The sequence below is a fragment of the Brienomyrus brachyistius genome, chromosome 9 (assembly GCF_023856365.1).
Source record: "Brienomyrus brachyistius isolate T26 chromosome 9, BBRACH_0.4, whole genome shotgun sequence".
In the NCBI taxonomy this organism is placed as follows: Eukaryota; Metazoa; Chordata; class Actinopteri; order Osteoglossiformes; family Mormyridae; genus Brienomyrus; species Brienomyrus brachyistius.
Window position 1 is genome coordinate 12,014,059 of NC_064541.1, and position 17,759 is coordinate 12,031,817.

General features: G+C 43.3%; 1 protein-coding gene and 1 non-coding gene across 8 annotated transcripts; both read right to left on the bottom strand.

Annotated features, from left to right (window-relative positions):
- Positions 1–1,524: 1,524 nt before the first annotated feature.
- Positions 1,525–14,205, bottom strand: LOC125748630 (polyadenylate-binding protein 1-like). Of its 7 annotated transcripts, XM_049025024.1 has the most exons (17): positions 14,066–14,189; positions 13,791–13,835; positions 12,681–12,881; positions 11,935–12,128; positions 11,676–11,791; positions 11,252–11,391; positions 4,376–4,470; positions 3,931–4,068; positions 3,755–3,850; positions 3,347–3,619; positions 3,172–3,262; positions 2,923–3,033; positions 2,683–2,831; positions 2,492–2,576; positions 2,253–2,383; positions 2,018–2,116; positions 1,525–1,873 (listed from the first exon to the last, which is right to left on the bottom strand). In XM_049025024.1, the coding sequence occupies exons 3-16, from the start codon at positions 12,871–12,873 to the stop codon at positions 2,024–2,026; spliced, it is 1,905 nt and encodes a 634-aa protein (XP_048880981.1). In that variant the 5' UTR covers positions 12,874–12,881; positions 13,791–13,835; positions 14,066–14,189; the 3' UTR covers positions 1,525–1,873; positions 2,018–2,023. The 7 variants fall into 7 exon arrangements, with proteins under 7 accessions (XP_048880981.1, XP_048880980.1, XP_048880982.1 ...); XM_049025023.1 differs by lacking the exons at positions 11,252–11,391; positions 11,676–11,791; positions 11,935–12,128; ... (1 more) ...; positions 13,791–13,835; positions 14,066–14,189 and adding exons at positions 4,546–4,685; positions 5,060–5,175; positions 5,320–5,513; positions 5,918–6,724; XM_049025025.1 differs by lacking the exons at positions 2,923–3,033; positions 3,172–3,262; positions 3,347–3,619; ... (1 more) ...; positions 3,931–4,068; positions 4,376–4,470 and adding exons at positions 10,529–10,652; positions 11,076–11,170 and having other exon boundaries at positions 14,066–14,205.
- On the bottom strand, positions 4,803–4,937 carry LOC125749961 (small nucleolar RNA SNORA5). Its single transcript, XR_007400239.1, has one exon. It is a non-coding gene; the product is annotated as a small nucleolar RNA SNORA5 (small nucleolar RNA).
- Positions 14,206–17,759: the final 3,554 nt, after the last annotated feature.

A 17,759-nucleotide genomic window follows, 5' to 3' on the forward strand; every position in this document is an offset into this window, starting at 1 on the left:
TGAAAATAGGTTGGGGGAGGGCAGACATGCACCCACTGCAGCTCCACCATTACAGACGGACTGTTAAAGCCATAATTGCCTTAGAGGCGGAGGAACGGCAGCATAGTACAAAGAAAAGCAAAAATGCAATGCTTGCTTATTTTAAATCTCCAATTTGCACATATGGGATCATCACATTTTAGTGATGCTTAAAAAGGAATGCATACTACTGCTACTCTAAAAGCACATGATTTCTACTAAGGTCATTCTTCAAATAGCTTGACAGGGTATCACGTGGTTTGCTATAGGGCAGGGCACACCGCTTGCTACACTGCTGTGTGAAGCAACATTCTCCCAGCCAGTCCTCTGCCATCACCTGCAGAGGAGACAGTTCCTAGTGTCCCATTAAGCCACCAGAAAAGACTTAAAGTGCCTATCAACCTCAGGGTACAAAGAGTGAGATGAGGGGTAATCACACAAGATACCCTTACAGACACAGGCTTACCTCATCTAAACACAGCTAGCAAAGGCTGACATTTATATATCGCCACCTGGTGGTTATCAAGCGACACAAAGACAACTTGATTGAAACATACTCAGCAATCACACTGAATTACTGAAAATATTATTTTTTTTGTCTACACATTAAATCAATGTCCATAAATCCAAATTTCATGCTTTTTAGACTTGCATTTTAGTAGAAGGCACATTCAAAGTGTATCCGGCGGGCATGAATGCACATTGTATGGATAAGTGTTAAAGAGCTACTGTCCAGTGCTGTCCCATTTCCCTGCCCCACTCTTAGTGCATGATTTATACTGGGCCAAAAAAATTGCCAGTACTACTTCGCCATCTATTTTCACTGGCTTTATAACTTTTCCATGTCATTGTAAAATAAAAGCTGACGTCACCCATTGACATATCTTGCCAGTCATGTGTAAAGCTTGATACCATTTCCCCTACGAGAGTCAGGGTAGACTTGGCAAATATGCATGTTGGCAAATACCTCTGGGACAGCAAGGGATCCAGTTATAATGACATTTCCGTTACAGGTGTTCAACCACAAGATCATAACTGACACACAACTCATGCATATACTGTTATAACTCCCTCTAGTACTTCAACATGGGGGGGTCCCCTCCTCAGCAAATCCAGTCTTTGACAAAGAGGAGGAGCCTGCCAAAGGAGTCTAATCGTCATGGTGATTCATGCTTCTCATGAGTATTCGTGCAAATGTTTTGAGATGAAAGCAAGACAAGTCAATATTCCCCAATTGTGTGGACAACATTTAGGCTGAATATTGTTGACGGCACCCTTATAAGCAATTTTTCTGCACGATAAGCATAGATTGACCTACATGTTCTAAGGCAGGAACATTTGTCTTTAGCTAATCAGCATTACTCATTGTCCAACACCTCTGTAGTATTAAAGCCTAAAGCTTTTTCAAATCCACTTAGAAGAGCTCTAACCTGCATGAAGTTGCTTTCAGAAACCATTAGGCGCTTCACTGGTGTACAAGAATTCAAGGAAAATCCAACAAGCAGACAATGTTTAACTTTTATTAAAGCAAGCAATTTTCAATCCAGATTACTCCAATGGTCAACTATGATTTTCCCCACCACTGAAAAGTGCCAAAATTTTAAGCATCCACACAATAAAACTAATAAAAAGGAATGATTGTGGTCCAGTGACATGGGTCACACCAATGTAATTTTTCTTCGTTTTCTTATTTTTCTCTTTTTTTTTTATTTTACAATTAACTAGGCCTACCTTAACTTTACTAGACCTGGCAAAAAAATCATGTTTTTTTTTTTTTTTTAAGTCATTTTCTTTTTGCGATGTTTTATTTTTTCCCCAAAATTTTTTTCTTGGTGAAGCGAAGGGGCAGCAAAACCTGCAAGGAAATGAGAGTCAGTGACCAACATCCTCATAGACACGGCAGCTCAAATTTTACTACAAGAGAAATAACATCCCACACACCAAATGCAGAAGTACCATAAAGCGTATAGAGGAATCAAGTTCAGCTTTGAGGGCTCACCTCTGCCTAGACGCTTGGCACACTGGCTGAACTGGTCACCGATTTCTGAGCAGCCTCCTTGGCCTGGTGAGCCTGTAGCACAGCCACCGCCTCATCCACCTAAAGCAGACAACTACAGTCAGACTGGACACCAAATACAAAATATCTACTGGCAGAAACATTTAGCATGTGTGATGCTTATCTTTACATGTTGAATGTGTGTGTAACAGAGGAGGGTGGAAGCCAGAATGCTGACCTTGGAACGTAGAGACTCTGGGGACTCGAGCATGTGGAGTAGCTCTGAGTTGTCTATCTCCAGCAGCATGCCAGTGATCTTGCCCGCCAAGGAGGGGTGCATGCTCTGGATAAGTGGGAAGAGACGCTCTCCTGCAGAGAGGGACCAATCGTGTCAAACGCCCAGGTCTGAAAGTGAGGCGAACTCTACACTGGAAAAGAGGACCAAGGTTCACCGAGTGCAAGGTGGGACAAACTTACCCAGCATTTGTTTCTGTTCCTGGGGGGGAGCAGAAGCTAGCATAGAGGCAGTCAGGGGCTCCTGGCCTTGGACGTGGACAGCAGACTGCAAAGAAAACAAATGACTAAGTAAACCTTAAAATTCATGCAAGCAGCATTTTAGCTACTATTGTAACTTGGTGAGCAAACTGATACCACCAAATGGATCATACCTGCTGCATGGCTACCTGGGGCTGAGTGTTCAGGTGCTGTTGAGGGTTGCGCACGCCTGCAGCATATTTGTACTGCGGCACACCGCGCACAGGAGCTGCTGCAGCTGCGGCCGCAGTGCTGGACGGGCGGGGTCCCATCGTTTGGGCAGCTGGAAGTAGAGAAACGTGTCAGAGGGTCAGAAATCTATGGGATCAGTCAAACCCTTTGTGATTATGACTTGTGACCATGCTGTGGCTTACCGACACGCTGAGAAGCCATCATACGCGGCACCTGGGAGGATGTCGGCCTCATACCGAAGGACTGTGGCCTGGGAGCCGAAGGCCGCATGGCGTTGGACATGTTCTGGAAATCTGTGGAATGAAGGCAATGGTTCCATCATCGCCCAGAACATGCGAACAGCAGACAAGCCAACAAACCAAGATGCCTGTGCCATATAACCAGAAAATAATCATCTGAACCAAAAGTGCTACACAGTAGGGTTTACTTACGCTGGGGCCTGACGTTTTGGGTGGCCCAGCGAGGGCTTGGCCTCAGTTGTGCAATCTGGCCAGTGGGGTAGTAAGCAGCTCTGTTCTGGGTCTGTGGGGAGAAAGTCTTGTTACCAGCCACAATTTAAGTCTGGCAACAACTTAAGTCTTTACACAACTTAGAGCAAAGACAAACCTGTGGAATGGCAGTCATGAAGTAACCAGAAGGTTGTGGGGGCTGGTAAGGGTTGATGACGGGGTTGGGCACAGCCCTGACACTGGCCAGTCTCTGCATGTACTGGTTAGTGAGATGGGCTTGACGTTCCTCCTTCCTCTGAGCCAGAGCCACATACAGTGGTTTAGTAGCAACTATACGGCCATTCATCTCAGTTACAGCTTTGGTGGCCTCTTCAGGTGAGGAGAAGCACACAAACCCAAAGCCCTTGCTGCGACCTCCTTCCATCATGACCTGGGTAAGAAACACTGGGTTCATACACTTTGCTTTATGACATCCAACATAACAGCCTTGTGTTAATGCTTTTGTCCAAGGGACAAATTCTTCTAGTGAACAGGCCATGAAGGGATATCTTCAAGATATTCTCACCTTAGCGCTGGTGATGGTCCCAAAGGGGGAAAACTCCTTTCGCAGACGTTCATCGTCAAGCCCATCATCAAGATTTTTCACATACAAGTTGACACCCTGAACAACACAGTTCATTACTGCTCTTATTTGAATCACACCTTGCTAAAGGAACAGCAACTGTGTCTGTGGACACAAACCTGGTATCGAGTCATCCTGTCCTGCTTCATCTGCTCAAACTTGCGCTTCAGTTCTGTCTGGCGCTCAGATTTTTTCTGGGCACGTCCCACATAAACTTGTTTGCCATTCAGTTCCTTCCCGTTCATCTCATCAACAGCCTGAAAGACCAAAACAAGTTCAACTCAAACGTTGTAGTAGCTGTGTCAACTGTAGTGTGAATCTGAACTAGACAAAACTTCTATTCTGGGTCTTAAATATGATTTTATATTTTACCATTGGAACTAATCCATTCCACCACTTAAAACCTTAGAATATGAGCAAAGATGAAAACATAAAATGGATGGAACTTTACCAAATTACCACCTCATGACAATGTAGCACCAGAAGGTTAATCAGGTCAGACAATTGGAACAAAACTGGCATTGCTAAATATAAATAAAACTTGCTACAGATCCTATATCTTACCTTCTGGGCATCTTCATGCCGTTCATAGCTGACAAAGCCGAAGCCCTTGGATTTCCCACTTTCATCAATCATGACTCTGATACTTAGAGCAGGTCCTACAGAACGTTAGTCTGTCAGAATCCACATACGTAAACCAGTCAGAGCACACAATGACTTGCAGGGTCACTCACCAAATTTTCCAAATATCTCCCGCAGCTTCTCATCATCCATGTCCTCCCCAAAGTTTTTGATGTACACGTTAGTGAACTCCTTAGCCCTCGCCCCAAGCTCTGCTTCACGTTCTTTGCGAGACTTGAAGCGGCCGACAAACCTGAAGCGAAAGTCACTTTCAAAACTAGAGTACCATGACAACACAGATAAGCCTAGAGACAAACTGCATCTGTTTACAACTGAAGTAGAAAGTATGCACGTCTTCGTCATTCTGTAACAGTGTTGGCAGCAGCAATTTATCCCCAGCATTCATGTGGCAATGTGGGGCCCATGAGCTGTCATTTCATTGTGGCAGCCATTTTGGCCGGAACAGTCCACTAAACAAGGATGTACCGAATTTGACAAGGCTGCAGAGTAAAGATGTAAACCAGGAAGCATAACCCTGATCAGCAACACTCTGTCAAAATTAACCCTCGCCAAGATGACAATCTCTTGACAAATAGCTATACAAGAAATGAAACTGAATGCACTTACACCTTCCTATCATTGAGCAACATGCCATTCATTTTCTCAATGGCCCTTTCAGCCGCCTCCTGGGTCTCAAAGTGCACAAAACCGTAGCCCTTTGAGCCGTTCTCATCACAAACCACCTTGGGAAGAGAACATTTATGGATATAATCAACAATTTTACACCATGCATTAGGGACTTCATTTTACTCCAATAATGCAATTCTCCATTATGTGCTTCACACCAAAATTTGGCGGCTCACAGGACTAAGTAACAACGTGATTACCTTACAGGACAAGATATTTCCGAAAGCAGAAAATGTATCATAGAGGGCCTTATTGTCAATAGATTTGTCCAGGTTCTTGATGAAGATGTTGCCGACGCCGCTCTTCCTTAGGGACGGGTCACGCTGAGACCACATGATGCGGACGGGTCTGCCCTTAATCACGTCAAAATTCATGGTGTCCAGAGCACGTTCAGCTGAAAGAGAGGCGGCGGCTCAGATCACGCCGATATAACATTTATCTGGAGCGAACAGAACCGCTGCACATAATATATGAAAGGCAGAGGCATTTCTTTGCGACACATTGTCCGCCCCTCCCCTTCGTTTTCGTTCAGACACCTAAAAACCAGCAAATATCCATCCGATCCATTCATATTAAAATCTATTTCGTCAATTAAACATCCTTCAGACTAAACTGACAAAATTCAGATTATCTAGCTTTAAACTTCCTGATCAGAAACTACAAGGTCTCCATATTGTCTAACCCTAACTGCGCAAGCACAAGGACACCATGCTTGTCCCCGCATCGCCGCCACCACGCTGGAGTGGTGAGGAGGAATCGCGTCTAAAAACGTGTCCGCTGCCAGGGCGCCTAGCTTACCGTCGGCGGGCTGCTGGAAGTTGACATAGGCATATCCGAGAGACCGGCGAGTTATCATGTCACGACACACTCGAATGGATAGGATCGGGCCGGCCGGGCTGAATTTCTCGTAAAGCATGGCTTCGGTCACATCCTGGTGCAGGTCGCCGACATACAAGGAGGCCATTGGGTAACTGGGTCCGCTGGGATTCATCTTCTTGTCTTTTTATTTATTGATCTCGACAGGGGTAAAAAATAAAATCTTAATAGTTTTCTTTAAAAAAAAACCGACACGTCAAACTTGTAATTTGAAAATTCGAGACGGCCGTCGGTGGCAAACTGGACCCGGCTAGCCAATGTTACACAATACGCAGGTAACACGATTTTTTCGGGTAAATCGGTCAAAAATAACGGTTGTCGGCCCGCCGTTGAGGTAAAAAATAAACCAAGAGTGTTCAGCTCAGCGAAATATCAAAACGTTACGTCGGTCTGTACCAGCAAGCGAGATAAAAATTTAAACAAGTCGAGTTTAAAATTCAAAAGGCCTTTCGCTTCAGCAGTAACGTTAGCTAGCTAGCTAGCCGGCTTCACGCGTCGAATTATTTCGTCCTTTCCTTCGTTCTATTCTTCGGTTCACTCGTTGCTAGTCCCGCTTCACCAGTTATTTTTTAATTTTTTGTTACAAAAGGAAACAATTTTTTGTTGTTTTTGTTGGTTTTGTAAATTTTTTTTGTTTTTTAATTTTTTATATAAGATGTGTGCCGAGGAGAGCTCCGGGGCACACACTCACTCACACAGCACTAACAGCCGGGGTTTAGGGAAGCGCTCCATGCGCACGTAGTGGAATATATAGTTTCTCCATTGCGTCACTGGAATGTTCCATTTCTGAAAAATCCTTTGAAAATGAAACGTTCCGCGGTGCTCTGGACTGCAGCACCCGAAGTACCTTCATTCGTCTGTGGCGTCACTGTTACATTCTTTATTAAGAAATGTAACGTTAGTTCAGTAATACAGTGTCAATTTTCGCCATTCCTGCCTTGTGGCGTCTTGAAATACTACTCGGTGGCGGCCAATAATTGTATTGTACGACTAACGACATAATGAATAACCTTTTAAACATCAAATTAAAATTCAAAGTCCATCCATCCGTCCTATCCAGGGTCGCTGGGGTTATCCCCCGTCTTGCGCCTGTAGCATCCAGGATAAAATTCAAAGCAAACATTTAAAAACGCTAAGGAAATCGATAGCCATTGTTATATCATTCTCATCAAATTTCATATCATATATTTGATTTTTTTTTACAATACACTGTTATCAATATCAGATAAAGATGTTGAATTTAATAGAAAACTGGACCTCTAAACCAGTGTTTGTCAATCTGGGCCTCGGCGACCCACAGACAGTACCCTTTTTTCGGCCCCTTCCAGCTGGGAGCAAAAATGTGAACTGTCTGACAGGGAGCTAGGAAGGAGCAAAAACATGGACCATCTGTAGGTTGCAAGAACCAGGTTGGGAAACACTGCTTTAAACAAATGGACACCGGTTTTGGGCTTTTCAGGTCCAGAAGTTACAAATCCAGACCAAAATTTGTTTCTACCAACCAAGTGAGTACTCTGTGACTGTGACTCCATCCATCCATTTTCCAAACCGCTTATCCTATTGGGTCGCGGGGGGTCCGGAGCCTATCCTGGAAGCAATGGGCACGAGGCAGGGAACAACCCAGGATGGAGGGCCAGCCCATCTCAGGGCACACTCACACACCATTCACTCACACATGCACACCTATGGGCAATTTAGCAACTCCAATTAGCCTCAGCATGTTTTTGGACTGTGGGGGAAACCCCACGACGACATGGGGAAAACATGCAAACTCTGCACACATGTCCCAGGCAGAGACTCAAACCCGGGTCCCAGAGGTGTGAGGCAACAGTGCTAACCACTGCACCACCATGCCGTCCCTGTGATTGTGACTCTTTATGTTAAACTTCTTGGTAGAAACCAAATCTTGATCTGGATTTGTAGCTTCTGGACCTGAAACGCCCACTACATTACATGAGCACTAGATTAGAAAATGCTTATTGGACTTGCATACAAGCTAACATATGTTATGTACTACAGGAGAAAAGCATACGGGTCATTCGCCATTTGGATGGATTCAAGGGTTTTATTTGTTATGTGCAAGGTAAACCATCAGAATATAACCTGCAGTGAAATGCATGGTGGTCAACTTCACAATGATTAATAATAAAACCAAAATACATCAAAAGTAACAATTTAACAAATATGTCACAAATAGGGAAAATTATACTGAAAAAAGACCAGAGATGTGCAACACAGATCAAATAAAGTGAAAGATGCATAAATAAAGGAGCAGAAGCACGTTCCAGATCTCAGCGTGATAAAAAGGTAATGGTTAGAATGCATTGGGTCCATGGGTGGCACGGTGGCACAGTAGTTAGTGCTGCTGTCTCACAGCAAGGTCTTGGGTTCGATGCTGGGGTCAGACGTAGGTCCTTTCTGTGTGGAGTTCACATGCTCTCCCCATGTTTGTGTGGGTTTTTGCCGGGGGCTCCGATTTCCTCCCACGGTGCAAAAGCGTGCAGGATGGATTGATTGGCGAGTCTAAATGGGTCCGATATGTTGGTGACAGGCCAGGGTTGGTTCCCATCTGCGGCCCTTGTTCCGGGGATAGGCTCTGGTTCCCCGTGACCCCAGTTGGGCTTAAGTGGTCACGGTGATGGATAGATGGGTTGTGTCTCTGCTGATTCAGGCAGCTCTGCTCCTCCATCTTCTGTTATCATGCATGCAAAATTGAGTGTAATTTCAAATATATTTTAATATATCTGGTGTCCATCATTTTGTAATAAATTTATTTTCAATGACGTCTGTATTTCACAGTTCAAGTAAGATGCTCTTAATAAAGACACCGTTTCATCAAAAAGAACAAGCACCTTTTCATAACCAACATAAAATGCTAGTTACACCATGTAACACCAGTGATGGAAGAAGCGATTTTATTTTACAAAATTGCAAAATTAACAATCAAGATATTGTGATGTAATATTCATTTTAATTGCCTTTATGATAGTTTTGATTATTCATAACATTAGTTTTTGGGGTCATCAATGGATCATAGTTTGTCTGAGGTTTCTCTACCTAGATGTGTTTGCCAAGGGAAACCAATCAGGAGGTCAAGCTTTGAATCAATTTTTTAAACCACTACTAACTGAACATTCCTGTGTTTTAAACACCTTGTGCCTTTGGATTGTTGTCAGATTTTCCTAGCTCACAAAAAGAGCATTCCAGTGCAAGAGGAGAAAAAAGCACTGGAAATCTGTAACACCATCGGAATAGTATGGTAATAATCTATTCACCCATCCATCCATCCATCCATCCATTTTCTGAAACCTCCTGTCCTATTCAGGGTTGCAGGGAGCCTATCACAGAGGCTATAGGCACAAGGCAGGGAATAACCCAGGATGGGATGCCAAATCCAACACAGGGCACACTCACAAACCATTCACTCCCACATGTGCACCTATGAGCAATTTGGCAACTCCAATTAACCTCAGCATGTGTTTGGACTTGGGAGGGAGGCACCAGAGTACCTGGAAGAAACCCTACGATGACACAGGGAAAACATGCAAATTCCACACACATGCAACCATGGCGGACACTCGAATCCTAGTTCCAGAGGTGCCAGGAAACAATGCTAAATGTAATTTATGCCCCTTCATAGGGACATTGTATTTTTGCCTACCCCATCTTACTCTCCATGAGACACACAGACAGTTGAGACACACAGACAGTTGGGGGTCACGGCAAAGGGTCAGCAAGCATGCAGTGCCCCTGGAGCTGAGGGTTAAGGGCACCACTCAGTGGCCCAGAGGTGGCATCAATCTGCCAGCCCTGGGATTCAAACTAGTGACTATCCTATCACTGGCAGAGACCATTAATAAGGAGGTCAAAACCCCAGCAAAAAGTGGGAGAAGTACCATGAGGTCTGCTTGGAGAACATGTTCAGCTTTCAGGGGTGACCAACATCCTCATAGACACGGCAGCTCAAATTTTACTACAAGAGAAATAACATCCCACACACCAAATGCAGAAGTACCATAAAGCGTATAGAGGAATCAAGTTCAGCTTTGAGGGCTCACCTCTGCCTAGACGCTTGGCACACTGGCTGAACTGGTCACCGATTTCTGGGCAGCCTCCTTGGCCTGGTGAGCCTGTAGCATGGCCACCGCCTCATCCACCTAAAGCAGACAACTGCAGTCAGACTGGACACCAAATACAAAATATCTACTGGCAGAAACATTTAGCATGTGTGATGCTTATCTTTACATGTTGAATGTGTGTGTAACAGAGGAGGGTGGAAGCCAGAATGCTGACCTTGGAACGTAGAGACTCTGGGGACTCGAGCATGTGGAGTAGCTCTGAGTTGTCTATCTCCAGCAGCATGCCAGTGATCTTGCCCGCCAAGGAGGGGTGCATGCTCTGGATAAGTGGGAAGAGACTCTCTCCTGCAGAGAGGGACCAATCGTGTCAAACGCCCAGGTCTGAAAGTGAGGCGAACTCTACACTGGAAAAGAGGACCAAGGTTCACCGAGTGCAAGGGGGGGAGAAACTTACCCAGCATTTGTTTCTGTTCCTTGAACTTTTGCTTCAGTTCCATCTGGCACTCAGATTTCTTCTGGGCACGTCCCACATAAACCTGCTTGCCATTCATCTCCTTCCCATTCAACTCATCAACAGCCTGAAAGACCAGAACATGTTGCATACAAAGGTTGTAGCAGCTCCATGTTGACTATAGTAACCAAACTATGACTACATGCTTAGCCAAGATATTCATTTAAAAAATGGAACTAGACCCCAGATTTCAGTCCGTCACAGGACAGATGTGCACACACTGTATACAACACAGATACATACAGCAGCGTAATAGCATGTGTTTCTACTGCAGGAAGAAAATCACACAACATACAAATACAACAACCACAGAGCAGATGTGGAACTTGAGTCCTACAGGCTCACCCTGGAAGTGTGAGACAACAGCGGTACACATCGACACACCACCCACATCCTGGACAACATTTCTCAAACCTTTAAATTGCACAAAACTGTACAAACACTTGGCTTTGGTTGAGGCAAGATTTAAAGATTCCCAGAAATGTCACACCTTCAGGGCATCTTCATGCCGTTCATAGCTGATGATGCCGAAGCCCTTGGATTTCCCACTTTCATCAGTCATGACTCTGATACTTTGGACAGGTCCTATAAAGAACATCAATCAGTCTTTTACAACCAACAGACATAAACCAGTCAGAGCACACAATGACTTGCAGGGTCACTCACCAAATTTTCCAAATATCTCCCGCAGCTTCTCATCATCCATGTCCTCCCCAAAGTTTTTGATGTACACGTTAGTGAACTCCTTAGCCATCGCCCCAAGCTCTGCTTCACGTTCTTTGCGAGACTTGTAGTGGCCGACAAACCTGAAGCGAAAGTCATTTTCAAAACTAGAGTACCATGACAACACAGATAAGCCTAGAGACAAATGGCATTTGATTTTTTATGTAAATTTTTGTAAACCTTCATTATGCAAATATCCATGGAGTCGCAAATATCCGGTAAAGGGTATTTAAATTTGATTAAATTGGAAGTAGAAAAACATGGAGAAGCATAAACCAGTAAAACACAACGAAAAGTAACCTCCTTAATAATAAGTTTAATAAGTCTATAATATACACGTAACACAAATGAAACTGAATGCACTTACACCTTCCTGTCATTGAGCAACATGCCACTCATTTTCTCAATGGCCCTTTCAGCCGCCTCCTGGGTCTCAAAGTTCACAAAACCGTAGCCCTTTGAGCCGTTCTCATCACAAACCACCTTGGGAAGAGAACATTTATGGATATAATCAACAATTTTACACCATGCATTAGGGACTTCATTTATTCCAATGATGCAATTCTCCATTATGTGCTTCACACCAAAATTTGGCGGCTCACAGGACTAAGTAACAACGTGATTACCTTACAGGACAAGATATTTCCGAAAGCAGAAAATGTATCATAGAGGGCCATATTGTCAATAGATTTGTCCAGGTTCTTGATGAAGATGTTGCCGACGCCGCTCTTCCTTAGGGACGGGTCACGCTGAGACCACATGATGCGGACGGGTCTGCCCTTAATCACGTCAAAATTCATGGTGTCCAGAGCACGTTCAGCTACGAGAACAAGCAAAGTAATCACTCATATTGTATCAATTAAATGATACTAATAAAACTATAGTTTCAGGTTTTATTGTCGCATATGTTCTTCCACACTATGAAATTCTTGTGCAACAGAGCGATCATCACTGTACCAAACACGGGATTTGAACCAGCAACCTACTGAATGCCAACCCACAGAGTTGCTGCCCCGCAACAATTTTTTAAATACATTGTTGGTCATTGCATAATCCATATGTTTTTTATATATATATAGTTTTGATGTGTTACATAGCTTGAATTGGTTTATTTTTTTTTAAATTATAGGATCTGGTAACTAATGATAGAATATTTAGTATTTAGTTGTGCCCTGTGCCTGTCTGTCATTAGCCAGAAGTCAGCTCGGACTACATACGCCTACATTCCTTAGACTGGTCATGGACAAAGTCTACCTTAGGGACTCGCTCTCTCTATAATTCATAAATTATAATTAGAGTAATTACAATGTAAAAATGGACAAAACCACATGCTTTTAGGATGAACTTATTGCTGGACTTCCATATCGCTTACCGTCGGCGGGCAGCTGGAAGTTGACATAGGCATATCCGAGGGACCGGCGAGTTATCATGTCACGACACACTCGGATGGATAGGATCGCGCCAGCAGGGCTGAATTTCTCATAAAGCATGGCTTCGGTCACATCCTGGTGCAGGTCGCCGACATACAAGGAGGCCATTGGGTAACTGGGTGCGCTGGGATTCATCTTCGGGTCTTTCTTGGACACAAAATGTGGATTGCAACAAAACTAAAAACAGCAATAATATTAAATTGCATAGCTGATAGGGCAATACGGTGGTGCAATGCTGCCTCGTCACACCTCTGGGACCTGGGTTCCAGTCTCCCCTAAGGTAATGTGTGGGGAGTTGGCATATTGTCGTTGTGGGGTTTCCCCCCACAGTCCAAAATTCACAAACTGCGTGCATGTCTGAGTGACATGTGTGCAAATATATTTTAGTTGTCAAGAGCTTGGGAGGAATTATATCAGTATAACTTTATACATGCATAGGCTTTTTTTTTTAATTTAGTGTTTGGGAGTGGCCTCTTACGGTTGGGGGGAGGGGCCTCTACGGCCCAGAGGCGGTGGCCTCGCCCTTAGCTCCGCCCCTGGTTGACCCCCCCATCCTGAGCTATTTTTCCTGCCTTTCGCTCGTAGATTTCAGGATAGGCTCCAGACCCCCCCCCCCCCCCCCCCCCCGCGACCCTGAATAGTACAAGCGGGTTCAGTAAATGGATCGATGATTTTAAAAATTGGTAAGTGAAATTTGTAACTTGAGGCAGGTGCATCCAGCTCTAACCACCGACTAACAAAACTCTTCCCGGTTAATGATCCAAATCGGTTCCCATCCGCCATCTAGTACCCCGGAGTAATGCTATGTGTTTCATTTGAAAATTTGGTTAGGAGTTTTAAAAACGCGAAAACGCAAATGAGGACACTTATTAATGTCGGATTAGTAAGATTTGATTGTATTACAATATTTGATTGTAAAATATTGTACGTGTGGAAAACTAATTAAAATATGTTCCAGTCTTCCGGACTGACTGATAAAAATGCCGTTTTACCAGTTACCATGGACATGGCACTTAAAATGTAGTTTTAAGTCAAAACATTTTATCACTTACATAGACACGTATTGCCTCGTACACTTCTGTCCGTGTATAGGTGGACTGTAGGAGGAAACCGGATTTAGCTGCGTTGTTTACATTTATAACATTTATTCAGTTTATGGTATTTACCCCCAATCTTTAAAGGGAAAAAACCGCTAATTAATTTACAGACTTGAACATCACAATATTTAATGTTAAAAGTTTATAGGAAACACGCAGCTGAAATAAGTTAAAGTAGAATCGAGATTTTGTTGTTAATGGACATATTCTCATTTATTGATTTCACTTACCTGACAGACGGGATACGTTTATTCGTCAAAAAACAATAAACACAATTGTACAGGCGTCAATTTCGCAGAGACGTGAAGAGCAGTGTCATTAACTTGGACGAAGCGCTAAAACTGATGGGAGGAATGAGTTTTTATTGACAGAGAAATGGAAACTGAAAGTTTCGAGGGTTTAACTGAAACTTAAAGGGCTGGTCAAAGCTGGGACTTTGGTCATGCGTTTCATAAGGAATATTGCCAAGAATGCTAACTGATTCAGAACATTTGCAAGAAACAGCAATATAAAAGGTATGAATATATAATCATTATAAAAAATCAACCAACAGGATATTAAAATGTTGTTAGTGTGTTAGGCCTATTGTGATTAAAAGATTATTTTATTTTTTTAACTTTTTTGTTTTCCTTTATTACATATTTACTTATCTCTTTAACTCTTGAAGTTTTAAGCACAATTCTGCAAGCAGGTGGGAAAGCATTAATAATTATCATCATACATTAATAATCATCAGCATCATCATTTGGATTCTCCTGTTAAGGGTTACATGATAAATGTGCCAGATGAATCCAGAATGTTTCTAAGTTAAACAGAATAATAGAATAGAATAGAAAACCTTTATTGTCATTATACTCGAGCGCGGATGCTACTTGTACAATGAAATTGCAGTGACTTTATGGGGTGATGATTCTGGCGCATGGTTAACAGAGGAAGAACAATGATGTCAAGCACCACCCTCCTTTTAAAGCATCCAGTCTGCTATTCTAACTTAATCAGCATGACAGAGTGATGTCCAGCCTTGTCCTCGTCAACACTCTGTGATAACGAGAGACTCACTGAAATGATGTCAGTAGGTCCTTTTGTGGCCAGGCTGAAATGCAATGGAAATGTTTTTTTTTGGGGGGATTAAGTTTATTCTTATGATAAAGTGGGACTTTGCAATTAATTGCAATTTATCTGATCACTCTTCATAACATTCTAGAGTTTATGCAAATTGCCATCATAAAAACTGAGGCAGCAGACTTTGTGAAAATGAATTTTTGCGTCATTCCTTTGGCCATGACTGTAGTGGCAGGATCAGTCCCTGTCTGGCCAGCAGGTGTCACTGGCCACCCCTTTCCTAGTGTTTGAGTACTTCATGATTATGACCCTCACCTATGTTTTGCTGTCCCCAGGCTTGTGTTTGTAGCTGTTGTTGCTTTGTGTTTGCAGCTGTTCTGCTATGGTTGTTCTTGTATTGCTCCATTCTTGTTCCTGTGTTGCTCTCTGCTTTAATTTGCTTACCTGCTTTGTTTTTGACCACTAATGGTCCTTTTGTTTCTTGTGTTCTCTTATTGTGAGCCACAGTGCCTATCCGTAACGCGTAGATCGACCGGTGAACTGCAAGTCTTATTTGGCAGAATTGTTCTACTGCACTGCACCAATCTGCCTGTCAATCTCGCATTCCTTCTTACTGTCACTCATGAAGAAGATCCTGAGATCCCTTTACATCTTTTAGTACAGGTAGACTCTCCAGCTAGACCTAAAAGGAGCAATCCTCTCCTTTGTCAAGAGAGCACTGTAGCCTTGGATTTGGAGATGTCAACTGTCATCCACACCGCTTCACACTCGACATCCGACCAGACAAGCAGGGGTACCATAAAGTCAGGGAAGTCAGGATGATTCCAAGAGCCCCTGAGTGACAGGCTGTGGGACTCTTTCATCAGTGGATCCTGGTAGTGTCTGCCTTTGATGCATTCCATACTTACCTCAAGGAGGTTTTCAATCACCCAGAACAAGGCATGGAGGTCAACAACCAGCTGTTCGACCTTCATTAGTGGTTCCAACTGGAAACAGAGTTCACCATCAAGACCTAGTGGCTCGCCGAATCTGGTGGCAGTCGCTAGAGGCCTGCCAGAGACCCCCTGACCCACCATCTAGAATCATTACCTTCACTCAAAATCAGTGGGCCTCCAAGATACACTGGTATAGTCTTCAAATAATTTTCCCCCCACCATTGCCATGGGATATATATTTTAATAAATGGAAATGAAGAAAGGCAAAATGTATGCGGTAACTAAGCATGCAAATAAAGCATAAAGCACAAAGGAAAGATATACTTGAAACATGTTAGAACATTTAGCTAAAATAGTGGGCATATTGTATACCTTCTGAGCGGCAAAGCAGACAGACTTCTGTCTCTGCAACTACATAGAGAAAAGCTGCTGGTCAAAAATCACAGACTGACAGAGGGTATGCATCTCAGTCAGTATGCCATTACAGACTCAAATTCCGAGTATATCGTCCTAGGAATTTAACAAGATACATCATTCCCTAATGAACTTGCATCACTCTATGAAGTATTTGTCAGAATGGGCTTAATGGCCTTGATGATCTCTGAGAATTATTATTCAAAAAGCATGATCGATTGAGTACTCCCACATCGACCGGATTTGGAGGGAACGGAGAACCCATTCTTGGTGGTGTGTTTCACTGCTGGCATTTCATTGGCCAAAATTAGATACACAAACCTTGTAGTTGGTTAAGTCCAAGCTAACCTGCACCAAGCAAGATTAAGATGCAAGACACATTACTACAGTGGTACAGCAGGATAACAAGTACGCTTGGTTCAACAAACCAAATTTCTGGCATTAGTGCAAGTTAGCTTTCCGATTGTTTGTGGCATCTGGAAAAAAGATTATCCGGAGAAGAAAAGGTGAGCTCTACCATCAGTCCGGTGTCATACCAACAGTAAAGCACCCTGAGACCATTCATGTGTGGGGTTGCTTCTCAGCCAAGGGAGTGGGCTCACTCTCAATTCTGCCAAAATGAATAATGAATGGTACCAAAACATCCTCTGAGAGTAACTTCTCCCAACCATCCAATAACAATTCGATGATGAACAACCCATTTTCCAGCATGATGGAGCAAGAAGCAGGTGGACAAACAAAAACCCACAAATTCTGACGAACTCCAAGCATTGATTATGTAAGAATGGGCTGCGATCAGTCAGGCTTGGCCCAGAAGTTGATTGACAGCAGCCAGGGCCAATCGCAGAGATCTTGAAAAAGAAGGGCCAACAAAGCCCTGCAAAAAAGATACTCTCTGCTTCCAAGAGCAGTTGGACAAACCAGAAAACAGCTTTTGAAAGAAACCGACATGGATCAGTGTCCTCATGACTGATAAGGACAAAGCATTTGAAGACAGATGAATGGGTCACAATGTGGAGCGTGGCATAATTTGAGGGTTACCACGGTTCTTCTTGAGCATCAGGTTTCACTAACCAAGTGCTAATAAGGCCAGAGTTCTGCAAGCCACGTGGACTAGCTACACGCAACAACTTTCCGAGGTATTCAAGTTAGTTAGTTATTTTATTAAAGACGCAAAAGTAGGTCCATAGCAAGGATAATAAATAATAATTACAGGCTTACATAAAGGCTAAAACGCCAATAGTTCCACAAAGCAGAATAAAACCTGACGGAGCTCAGTACTCAAGTGCTTATCATTCCGGTCTTTCATCTGCTGTAAGTGGTACGTTAGACGGTCCAACGTAAAATTTTGGTTATGCGAAGAATCCATCTGTAGAGTCGCCTGATAGCTCAAAATTTTCCTCTACTGTCAGTATGTTATCCTGCAGGATTACAGTGTTTTTAGGAAGAAGGTGTTGATTTTTATTACCACGAGTAGCAGATGATTACTCTTTTGATCTATTTCAAGCCCCAG